At 45.0% G+C, this 12,310-nt stretch overlaps 1 protein-coding gene across 1 annotated transcript in view; it reads left to right on the top strand.

Annotated features, from left to right (window-relative positions):
- Nucleotides 1-12,310, top strand: part of Aldh1l2 (aldehyde dehydrogenase 1 family member L2) — a 42,108-nt gene that overhangs the window by 10,498 nt on the left and 19,300 nt on the right. Inside the window, exons 4-11 of the mRNA XM_021204666.2 lie at nt 1,725-1,890; nt 3,430-3,531; nt 3,741-3,830; nt 5,937-6,071; nt 7,516-7,641; nt 8,495-8,586; nt 9,716-9,863; nt 12,146-12,265. Coding sequence (XP_021060325.1) covers nt 1,725-1,890; nt 3,430-3,531; nt 3,741-3,830; nt 5,937-6,071; nt 7,516-7,641; nt 8,495-8,586; nt 9,716-9,863; nt 12,146-12,265 — 979 coding nt within the window. The remainder of the gene's footprint in view (nt 1-1,724; nt 1,891-3,429; nt 3,532-3,740; nt 3,831-5,936; nt 6,072-7,515; nt 7,642-8,494; nt 8,587-9,715; nt 9,864-12,145; nt 12,266-12,310) is intronic.

Raw genomic sequence — 12,310 nt, forward strand, 5'->3', positions numbered from 1 at the left:
GTGCTGAGTCCTGACAGGTCGTAAGTACCCAGCACCATGGTGCACTGTGCTGAGTCCTGACAGGTCGTAAGTACCCAGCACCATGGTGCACTCTGCTGAGGCTGATCTGGACTTTCCCCACCACCTTTACCTTTGTTCTCTCATCGGCCACCTTCCTGGTATACCTTGGCATCAGATTGTTGGATATACAAAAAAAAAATCTATATGTGGTTTAAATGTGTTGAAAAATACTCTATGGTATTTAAAGATTAATGCCAAGAATTAATTTCCTTTTGGTTTTATAAGTAGTAGTACATACATTTTGCACTTGGTTCTTTCTTTCTTTCTTTCTTTCTTTCTTTCTTTCTTTCTTTCTTTCTTTCTTTCTTTCTTTCATATGAGTACACTGTCACTGTCCTCAGACACACCAGAAGAGAGCATCAGATCCCATTACAGATGGGTGTGAAACACCATGTGGTTTCTGGGAATTGAACTCAGGACCTCTGGAAGAGCAGTCAGTGCTCTTAACAACTGAGCCATCTCTCCAGCCCGGGATCTGCTTTTCATTTTGAATTCTTTCTATGTGCAAAAGCATTGGGTCAAAGCATATGGATATTCTCAAGGTTCGTGACAGTGTGATGATAATTCCTCAATATTTCTAAAAGAGCGAGACAGAGACAGAGACAGAGATAGATAGAGAGACCCATCCGATGACTGATTTAGGTGTTGCTTGCTTGATAGCTTGGAGAAACACAAATGATTTAGGGAGGGGGTTGAGGCTCCAAAGATGGTTCAGAAGTTAAGAATACACACTGCTTTTACAGATGACTAGAGTTTGTTTCCAGCACCCAAATCAATATCTCACAACAGCCTGTAACTCCAAGTCCAGGAGATCTAGTACCCTCTTCTGGCCTCTGTGGTCATCTGCACATATATGCCATTCATTCACAGACATATATATATATATATATATATATATATACATATATACATATATATACATATATATAGATATACATATATATACATATATATACATATATATAGATATATATACAAATAAATCTAAAAAATGACTTGGAGCATTGCCGAAGTATCATTTTATACCTTCTCTGTATGTGCCTGCTCTCTAAGATGAGTTTATAGATATCTGCCCACATATCCAGCTTTTTGTTTATATTACAAGCCTCTATAGAGCCAAGCTAAGAATTTCTCTTGTATACAACACACAGGATGAATCAATGATTTAATCAACTAACACTACAGTTTACATAGCCAGTCTGGAGCTAATTCTAAGTTTAAGTGATATTTATACTAAGTTATACAATCTACATTAACAGTCAGTTTTCCTTCTCACAAGTACCCTGTGACATTGTTCATTCTTATTCTGTCTGGTATATGATCGAGTGTAATGTAGGAAGTACAGGCAGGGACGAAAATGACGCAGTCTTGAAGAAGAAAGCCAACACCTGCAGTCAGTGGGTGGCAGTGAGGATGGATTGTAACACCTTTGAAGATGCACACAAGCCATTTCTGCAAGACTACACATACACGAGGATGCAGTTCAAGAAGCATAGGGGTGTTGCTCTCTGGGAACGCTGATAACCCTGAGTTCCGCATGAATATCTGTAGGCCACTGTACTCACTATCTGAGTTTGCAATGTAACTTCCTTACCTTTAACCTGACCAGTTCTCTGCTTGATGCAATCGGTCGGCATTTTAAATGGAAACTCTTCTTTTCACAGGACTCTAATCATGGGAGATAAGAAAGCTGGGTTTTCTGTTTTCTGGGCAGATGATGGTTTAGATACAGGACCCATTCTTCTTCAGAGATCGTGTGACGTCAAGCCCAATGACACAGTGGATGCGCTTTATAACCGGTTCCTTTTTCCTGAGGGGATCAAGGCCATGGTCAGTATACTCACACCATCAGCATGAGTCTGGCAAACCTTTAACATTTGATGAATGTTTTTCTTGCATTAAGAATTGGCCAAGGCAGGCATGGTGGCACATGCCTGTAATGTAAATTGGAGCTTGAAAGTCTGTGACGATTGACTTATTCCTTTTCAAAGAGCAGCCAAGGCAACAATTAAACTGCTGGATCCTCTTGCCAAATACTCCAACCCTATTGATAATGACTAATTATAAGGAAAAATAAAAAATTTTGTAAATTTTTTCTATGTAACTTAGATTTCCTTTAAAGGTATGTTTACTTAGTCTACATAACAGGGTGAAATGTGATTATTAACTTATTTATTAAGATGTACTCAGAGTAAAAGATTCCAAACATTCATCTATACTCTGAAGTAAATTATTTTATCCATAAAAATATTCAAAGACTCAGCAAGCAATTTCTATGCCATTTGGTTGTCTCCCCCACTCCACCCCACACCCCAACAAGAATTTGGTAGGAAAAAGTAGCAAGTTCTATTAAGTAGTCATCACTGATGTGAGGGAAGAGCGAGACTTGGTTTATGTCACTTAGTGATTCAGCCAGCGGGTCCTTCGCGTCAGAGAGACCAGTCTTCAAGTCCATGTTCTACCACCTACGGAATGATGGTTTATGGGCTGACAACAGCAAGCCTTTGCTCTTTGGCCTTGGCTCCTTCCTATGAACAATGTGGAAAATTGTCTGGCTTATATGAGTATTCTGAAAATGAAATGACGTCATCTGTGTAAAGGACCTAGCACACAGCAGGTGCTCCAAACTGATAATTACAATCAAAATAGCACACAGCACCCATGGGCCTCCCAGCAAATGTGTCAGGAAAGAGAAGTGAGACACGTCCCTAAGCAGTGACACCATGAATCGCTTGCATCACCGTGATGGGCAGAACGGCCCATCTTCTCCTGCCCTCCTGTCTCTCTAGGGTGAGCCGGGGCCTTGCAGGTGCTAAGCATAAGCTTTGCTCTGAAGCTTCACCTTGGGCCCTAACAGGATTCATGTTTGAGTGCAGGCTTGATGTTGGCGTGGGCACACCGAGGTATAAATCCTGCCAGGCAAATCCTTTGTTGTTGCAAAATGACACTGTATTCTAAAAAATTCACACTTAAAAGATGTGCAACTGAGTTATCGGGGGAAAAAAAAGCTTTTGGTGTTTTAAGTTAGTTTATGTATAACGTGTCTGGTTGCATTCATAGCTATCCTTGGCCAAATGTGGCTGAGTCTAGAATTAGTGGTCCAACTTTTCTGGAAATTAAAGCTTCCTCATTTGCAAAGCAGGAATGTGGTATATACCTTTTAGGATACTTGTGATGTCTGTAGGGGATCCATACTTTACTTCCATAAAGTAGCTGTCATACCCCATGGGCTTGGCATGAACATAGACCAGAAGACACAGGTGGCAGTTGTCACCATAGGCAGTCAGTCTGATGGACACAAGCTTCCACTGGACAGGCTGTGCCTTTATGGCTCTCTGTCCCTCATACCAGTACTGGTTTTGACTTTAGGTGGAAGCTGTCCAACTCATAGCGGATGGAAAAGCTCCTCGCACTCCCCAGCCAGAAGAGGGGGCAACATATGAAGGCATCCAGAAGAAGGAGAACGCTGAGGTATTTACATCAAGAACTCACAGCCAAGTCACAGCCCTCTACTTCTGAGTACATCCCAGGAGACCATTTCCTGACCCAGAGGCAGTTCCTGACCCAGGGCCAGCTAGGAAGTCAGCCGGCCCTACGTGTCCTCACTCGATTCCCCGGTGGGGAAGAGAGAAGTTAACTGTCACCTCTAGGCCTCACAACCCATATTTCTGCTCACCTAGATTTCTTGGGACCAGCCTGCTGGAGTTTTGCATAACTGGATTCGAGGTCATGATAAAGTCCCTGGAGCCTGGGCAGAGATAAATGGACAGGTATTCTTTCAAGGGATACATCTCCCCCATACAATTTCTCTCTCCGTCCTTCACCTCTCCCCCCGCCCCCCCGTGTCTGTGTCTGTGTCTGTGTCTGTGTCTGTGTCTGTGTGTCTGTGTGTTTACTATTGGTATTGAACCCAACCTTACATGAAGCCATGAAAGCACTATAACACTGTGCTATACTTTGGGCCCCATCTTACTAAATTGCTCAGGTTGGTTTCAAATTGTACCCCTCCTTTAACTGCAGCTCTGGGGGAGGAGAGGCAGGGAGACTTCTGTAAGTTTAAGGTCAGCCTGGTTTACATAGCAAGTTCCAGGCCAGGGCCAGCCATATATACACAGTGAGACCCTGTCTAGAAAGAAGGAGGTAGGGGGAGGGAGGGAGGGAGGGAGGGAGGGAGGAAGGAAGGAAGGAAGGAAGGAAGGAAGGAAGGAAGGATCAAATATATGACCATTCATGTAAATACATAGTCTCTGGTACGTAGGAAATATTCAATACATAGTAACTATTACAGCCCAAGAAATGGTAGCCAGCATTTATAAAATGATAACTTTTTTTAAAAGATCAGTATCTTTTGCTCTTGGTCACCATCCTTTCCAGTCTTGTTTTCTTGAACTAACCCCTAGAACAGCCTTCATGGCTCTCCATCCTGTGGAAAGAGTGTGTGTGTTCCTGGGGACTCAGTTGTAGAGTGACTACCCGAGTTCACTCCTGTCTTAGTTAAGGTTCCTGTTGACATGATAACACTCTGATCAAAAGGAGCCTGGGAAGGAAAAGGTGTATTTCATCTTACACTTCCTGGTAACTGTCCATCACAGAGGGAAGTCGGAGCAGGAACCTGGAGGCAGGAACTGAAGCAGAAGCCGTGGAGGGCGCTGCTTACTGGCTTGATTCTTATGGCCTGCTCAGTCTACTTTTTCATACAACACAGGGGTGGCACCCTCTCTAATGAGCTGGGCCCTCCCACATCAATCATTAATTAAGGAAATGGCCCACAGACATGCCTACAGGCCAATCTGATGGAGGTATTTTCTCAATTGAGGCTCCCTCTTCTCAGATTACTCTAGCTCGTGTCAAGTTAACAAACAAAAGCAAATCTGGACAATTCCCCAGTACAATAACCTACCCACTGCAACACACACACAGACACACACTCACTCACAGACATACACATTCAAACCCAGACATATATTCACACACGGACACACACTCATACAGAGACACACACTCACACAGACACACTCACATTCACATACACATTTACACACTGACACGCAGACACACTCATACATAGTCATATACTTACACACACATGTTTACACAGACACACATTCATACACACAGACATACACATTCACCCACACTCACATACATAAACACACACACACTCACATACATAAACACACACACACACACACACACACACACACACACTACCTTTAAGTGAAAAAGCTGCTTTTTTCCTTTTTACCTTGGCCTTCTCTCTGACTATGTGAACGCATGATAAATGCACACACCTATCACCTGGATGTGGAACTCTTTGAAGCTTTACCTTGTGTGTGTGTAGATGTGTTCACATGTGTGTGTGCACATGTGAGGAAGTAGATGTAGTATGTGAGGCCATGTATTGTGAGTGCATGTCCATGCATGTGCACAGGCGTGTATGAAGGGCAGAATAAATAAACTATTCTGTGTGTGTGTGTGTGTGTGTGTGTGTGTGTGTGTAACTTGTTTGTAGGAGTCTTCTGAAACCGGAAGGCATCAGATTGCCTGGAACTGGAATTACAGGTGGTGGTAAGTGGCCATGAGGGTGCTGGCGACTGACCCTAGGTCCTCTGCAAGAGCAGCAGGCACTCTTAACCACTGAGCCTGTCTCCTGCCCACCCCCGAGACTCTGGTCACACATTTACAGAAATTCATATCGGTTACATTTCTACTGATCTGCTTGATTCCATCTCACCAAATGAAACCAAATGATAAAGTCATGTCTCAGCTTTCCTGCAGAAAACATTGAACTTCAGCGTTTGTACAAGGTGATGCTTCCCCACGCCCTGGCAGTGGCTTTAGCTTCCTGACTTCACTGGGTTTGATCTCTTTATTAGATGGTGACCTTCTATGGCTCATCGCTGTTGACTAGTTCTGTGCCTGCTGGAGAACCACTGGACATTAGAGGTGCCAAGAAGCCCGGTCTTGTCACCAAAAATGGCCTTGTTCTTTTTGGGAATGATGGAAAAGCAGTAAGTGTACAAAGCCACTTGTTGGTCTTCCTTCTGTTACCTCAGTTTTTAGGGAATGGCTTCCTATAGCACTCAGTGAGAGGTGAAAGGCTCATGATGCCTGTGTCCCACGTCTCTGGAGATGAGAGGCCCCAAGATAAGGTTCTTCACGATGGCCCCATGGACCTTAGCAGTGAGACCACAGGGAGACCTGTGGTTACAAAGGGAACATATGGACCTCTGTCCGTCCACCTGCTGGCTTGGGAAGGATGCTTCTCCCCTCTGTGCCTCAGTTTCCCTGTCTATAAAGCATGGAGAGAGAGAGTCTGTCTCCTACTGTCGGTGATTAGGAAGACCCAGTGAGGCCCATGTGGCCTCCTTCCCCATTGTCCACTGCTGTCACCTCCTTAGACCAGCACCACTAAGGCTAGCTCTGGGCCTCCCGGACAGCTCCCCCATGGAGAGTGTAAAGGAGCATTTGTCCTTCACAGATGTGTTCCTGCTTAGTCAGGGTTTCTAGCGCTGTGACAAAACACCAAAAAAGCAAGTCGGAGAGGAAAAGGTTTATTTACTTACACCTCCAGATCACAGTCCATCACTGGAGGAAGTCAGGGCAGGAACTGAAGCAGGATTGGAACCTGGAGGCAGGAGCTGATGCAGAAGCCATGGAGGGATGCTGCTTCCTGGCTTGCTTCACTACCTTGCTCAGCCTGCTTTCTTACAGAACTCAGGTCTACCAGCCCAGGGATGACACCACCCACCACAGGCTGGGCCCTCCCACATTGATCACCAACTGAGATAATGCCTTACAGCTGAATCTTGGGGAGGGGGGTACATTTCCTCATTGGAGGCTCCTTCCTCTCTGATGACTCTAGCTTGTGTCCTGTTGACACACAAAACCAAGCAGCACAGTCCCCATTGTTTAAGGGTAAATGCTACAGTGTCTTAGTGCCCAGCTGCTGCTAGGTCTTAAACCAGCTGTTATGTATTACCTCAGTGACACTAGACAAATCACTGAATTTCATTGAGCCTCCAGTTCTGCAACAGCAAGGCAGGCACAATGGCACCCAGCTCTGTCAGGATTGATATTAGCATAGGCTTCCAAATGTGCCAGCGGCTGCATGCTGGCAGCAGTGATGTGTCCTCTCGGGGAGGCGGGGTGGGGTGTGGAATCCAGAGCATCCTTCAGGAGGCTTCAAGTCCAAGAAACTGTAACCAAAATACAAGTTTTCCCTGAGTGCACTGTCCATCCACCAGAGGGGCATCTGACCCTTTAGTTGACTGGCCTTTTTTTCTGCCATTATGAAGATGTCGTCCCAGTCCTTTAGACACGGTCGACCATATGTCTGCATTCTCCAAACAAGCCGGCCTCTATACCCCTCTAATGCATTAGGCTCCTCCTCTGGGCAGCCTTGGTCTTGGGTGGTCCGAATCCTCAGCTTGTTTTCCTGCTGCCGTTCTGTAGCTGATGGTGAGAAACCTGCAGTTTGAGGATGGAAAGATGATTCCTGCCTCCCAGTACTTTTCTGCAGGAGAGACATCAGTGGTAGAACTTACAGCTGAGGAGCTGAAGGTGGCAGAGACCATTAAGGTAAGCATGTGTTGTACCTCGGAACCAGACTCGTTCCTCGGAAACCCCGTGCCTGTTTGTGGCTGGTCTAATTGTCCTTAGAGCAGTGGGAGTGTGACTTTTCTCTGCCTTTTGTATATGTTGTGGTTAAGAAACACAGTATATAGAGATTTATTTTTCTGTTCTAAGTCGGCTTGGGGGGTTTGAGTGAGCTTGGTGATAAGTTATTCTCTGCCGGTGAAATGAGCCAGTTCAAGCCAGAGTTTATAAAGGCAGGTTTATTGGGAAGCTGCTCTCGGACCACACAGGATGGATTCAGGGAAGTCACCACGGGAAGGAGGGGGCAGGGGGTGGGAGAGAAGGGGGTGGAGAGGGGCAGAGAGAGAAGTTGGGTGGGGGAGACTCAAATGTCTGGATTATATAGGAAAGAGATTCTGGGAAGGGGAAGACTAGCCCTTGGTTTGGAAAGTTCAGGGGCAGAAGTCATGGAATGCCAGCCATGCCCTGCCCAGGCAGGGACTGAGGGATGCTGGGAGAACTGGGAGGCCAGGTCACTTTGGTATGCAAAATGTTTGTCCTGGGTCTGAATCCCTGTTGGGACTCAAGGGGTAAAGAGAAACCTTTAGAAGCCCAGATTGAAGGTCAGATTTTTAGTCTAGCCAGAGAGACAAAAACTCACACATAATTGTATATCGTTTTCCACGGGGCCAAACTGGTGGGGACAAAGCACTCAGGTCACCCCCTCTCAGATGCAGTGGCCACAAGTGACAGAGGGAGATACTGAGCAATGTTGTGCTTCCGGTGAAGGGCAACGAGGTTTTTGCCCTGGGATTCCACATGGTCCTTCTTCATGTAAGTGGTTCTTTTTGTGCAGGTCATCTGGGCTCGAATTTTAAGCAACGTCCCTGTGATTGAGGACTCCACGGACTTCTTTAAATCTGGAGCAAGCTCAATGGATGTTGTGAGGTAAAGCCGCTACCCCCGAACTTCCCCTTCCGCTCAGCGTGTCCACCACAGTTCCTTTCCCTCATTCTTTTCCTTGTTGTTTCCATGGCCACACTCACAGATCTCTTTATTCATTTGTCACCAACCAGGTTGTTTTGCACCTCCTTTAATGTTTCTAGTTGTTATTTTCAAAAGATTTATTATTGTTGTATTTGTGTGTGTCTGAGTCAATGAATGCCACATGTGCACATGTGCAGGTCCAGAGGGTGGCACTAGATGCCCCGAAACTGGAGTTACAGGCCGTTGTGAACTGCCCACATGGGTGCTGGGAACGAAGTCCAGGTTCTCTGCAAGAGTGGAATATGTTCTTAACCAGTGAGCCACTCTCCAGCCCCAGGACACTAATTCTCAAACCTCCCCTGCCAGTGTCCCAAGATGACCATTTCCCATCCTCTCCACTCCTCTAACACTTCCCTGTTATTCCGGGCTCACCAAATAGAAAAACTTCAAGAGCATATGACATCATCATAAGCCAATATTTTAAAAAAGTATGTATTAGCGTGGGGTGTATCTGCACAATCACATGCGGAAGTCAGAGAAAACCCATTGCTTTTTTTCTCCTTTTCTGAGTTCGTTTGAAAGGTGCAGACTTATGTGCCCACAAATTTCTGCTGTAGTTAAAAACATCTTCCCCTTAATTTATCTCATTTCTAGTTTTGGTAAAGTTAAAAACAGCAAAACTGTCTGCAAGACAGGCTTTTAATTTTCTCACACTACATCATATTTTAAATTTATTTTTATGTCTGTGTGTGCTTGTGTGTGTGTGCCTGCTTGTCTTATGCGCATCACATGCCTGCAGTGCCCACATAGACCAGAAGGGGGTCTCAGATCACCCTGGAACTGGAGTTAGAGGCAGTTGAGAGGTGTCCTCTGTGGGTGATGAGAACTGAACCCAGGTTCCCCTGTGAGAACAGAAACTGCAGTTTATCCAGTCTCTGTCCTAAATCTTAACATCTTCTGTAGTTGCCACCAAAGATGATCTTGTATGATAGGAACAGAAATCACTCCCAAACCTCTTCACCAATGCCAGTGAACAGGCCATGAGGAAACTGTAAAAATGGACGTAATATGAACCGATCCTCACTTTAAGGCTGGTGGAAGAGATCAGACAGAATTGCGGAGGGCTTCAACTGCAGAATGAAGATGTCTACATGGCCACCAAGTTTGGAGATTTCATCCAAAAGGTTGTGCGGAGACTGAGAGGAGAGGACGAAGAGGCAGAGCTGGTGGTGGATTATGTAAGTGTCTCATCGAGGGGCAAACTCTAACAACCCACTGTTACAGAGGACACATGTATTTGCCATTTACATGTATGCCTCTAAGACCAGCTTTAGTGCTGGGTGGTGGCACACGCCTTTAATCCCAGCACTTGCAGGCAGAGGCAGGCAGATTTCTGTGAGTTTGAGGCCAGCCTGGTCTACCTAGTGAGTTCCAGGACAGCCAGGGCTACACAGAGAAACCTTGTCTCAGGGAAGAAAAAAAAAGCTAGTTTTATTGAGATATAATTCAGGTGCTATAAAAATTCACCTTAGTTATAGCAATCCAGATAGAATTAATATGAAATATTATATCCTGAATTTAGAGGTATACAGCTGAGCTGCATAGCAGTGAGCTTTTCTTTCCTACTGGTATTAAGTATAAACTAGTATTAAGTTAAATTTGCCATTCAATGGTTTTTAGAACATCCACAAGCTGTGCAATCACTATCACTACTATCTAATTTCAGAACATTTTTATCACCTTGAAAGGAAAGACTGCATCCATTGGTAACCACACTGCATTGCTTTTCTTCTCCCCCGCTCCATACCCAGGCTCTCAGAAACCACCAGCAGTCTCTATCCTGTGTCGGTGGATTTGCCGCACCATCCATGTGGCCTTTGTATTTGAACTCTCTCTCTCTCTCTCTCTCTCTCTCTCTCTCTCTCTCTCTCTCTCTCTCTCTCTCTCTCTCTCTCTCTCTCTCTCTCTCTCGGTGTGGTATGTTCATGGCTCACCAGTTTTCACCACTTCCACTCTTTCTTTCTGGCCAAGTAATATTCCATCATGTCTGGTATACTTTCTCTTTTTAATCCTGTCACTGGGTGATGTGTGGCTCCAGAGACTGTTGTTATTATACTGATACAAAACTTCAGGTATCCATTTTGACATGAGAATACAGGTACTGTGCTAAGAGTGGCATAGGTGGCTCATACTATAGCTCTCACGTTTAACCATTTGAGGGATGTCCAAAGGCAGCCACATCACTCTGGAATCCCACCCCCAATGTGGCAGAAAGCCCTAACCTTCTCAAGCCCCTCTCACTTGCCTCTCTCGTTAGCTGCCCTAGCAGGCGAGTGTAAAAGTGCCGCAGTATGGTTTCCAGTTTGCATCCACCGATGGACAGTGATGATGTTAGGCATCTTTTTAAGTGTTTATTCAAATCCTTTGTCCATTTCCAAAATTGTTTGTCTTCTTATTGTAGAGTCCAAGTACTCTTTCTATTCTGAAATTTAATCTTTATCAGATATGAATGTGTGTGTGTGTGTGGTATATGTATGTGTATATACATATACATACATATACATACATACATATATATGTATGTGTATATACATATACATATATACATACATACATATACATACATATATGCATATATATGTATATACATATATATAACGTGTGTGTGTGTGTGTGTTTGCATGGCTAGTTATGTGGGTGCTAGGATCTGAACTTGGTTCGTCACCATTGCTGTTTGCTGTCCTTTAATTCCAGCCCAGAGGCTCAGTGTGTATCACTGAACTAACGGTGTCTGCTCACTCGGATGGTTTCACTTCTTCCTCTCAGAAGGACCAGTTTGCAGGAGGAGACAGATACTGTTCTCCCTGTTTTACTGATGAAAACCCTGAGCTTGATGGAAGCAGCATGGTAGCCTCAATCTCTCTTGTTACCCAGCGGTAGAGAGAAAAATAAGGCAGCTCATGTGTAGCAGAAAGAACATAAGGGAGAAATCTTGAGATGGCTCCAGCATAAAAGGAAATACCAGGCAGAGTAAAAAATTTCCCAAGGATCCAAGTGGCACAATGGTGGTACTGTCAAGTCTGCCAATAGATGGCGCTGCCCACAGGTGTTTGAGGCACCTTTGTGTATAATGAAGAACATCTGAGCCCAGACCTCACCGAAGGTGGCCCCTGAGCATCAAGAGAGTGCATCTGTCCTCGTGACAGTAGATGTCACTAGAATCCCACCAAGCTGATCTCTTTCCACATTAGTGAATCTCTCTCTCTCTCTCTTTTTTAGGGTTTTTAATTTCTCTTTTTAAATCTGTTTGTGTGTATGCATGCCACCCTCAGAAGTCAGTATATGGCATCAGATGCCCTGGAACTTGAACCCCTTTGTGGGTGCTGGGAACCAAGCCTGGGTCCTCTGCAGGAACAAGTGCTCTTAGCCACTGTGCCATCTCTCCAGCTCCATGAATGTTTATCTTTATAACCACCTGCTATCAGGTTGATAGTCACAGAAGCACACTGACTTCTCTCAGGTTTCCAAGGAGGTGAATGGAATGACAGTGAAAATCCCCTACCAGTGTTTCATAAACGGGCAGTTTGTGGATGCCGAGGACGGAGAGACTTACGCCACTGTCAACCCCACAGACGGAACAGTGAGTGACGACAGCCCCTAGGCTCCTTGTTCAAACACGTCACAC

This window comes from Mus pahari, chromosome 9 (assembly GCF_900095145.1).
Source record: "Mus pahari chromosome 9, PAHARI_EIJ_v1.1, whole genome shotgun sequence".
Lineage (NCBI taxonomy): Eukaryota > Metazoa > Chordata > Mammalia > Rodentia > Muridae > Mus > Mus pahari.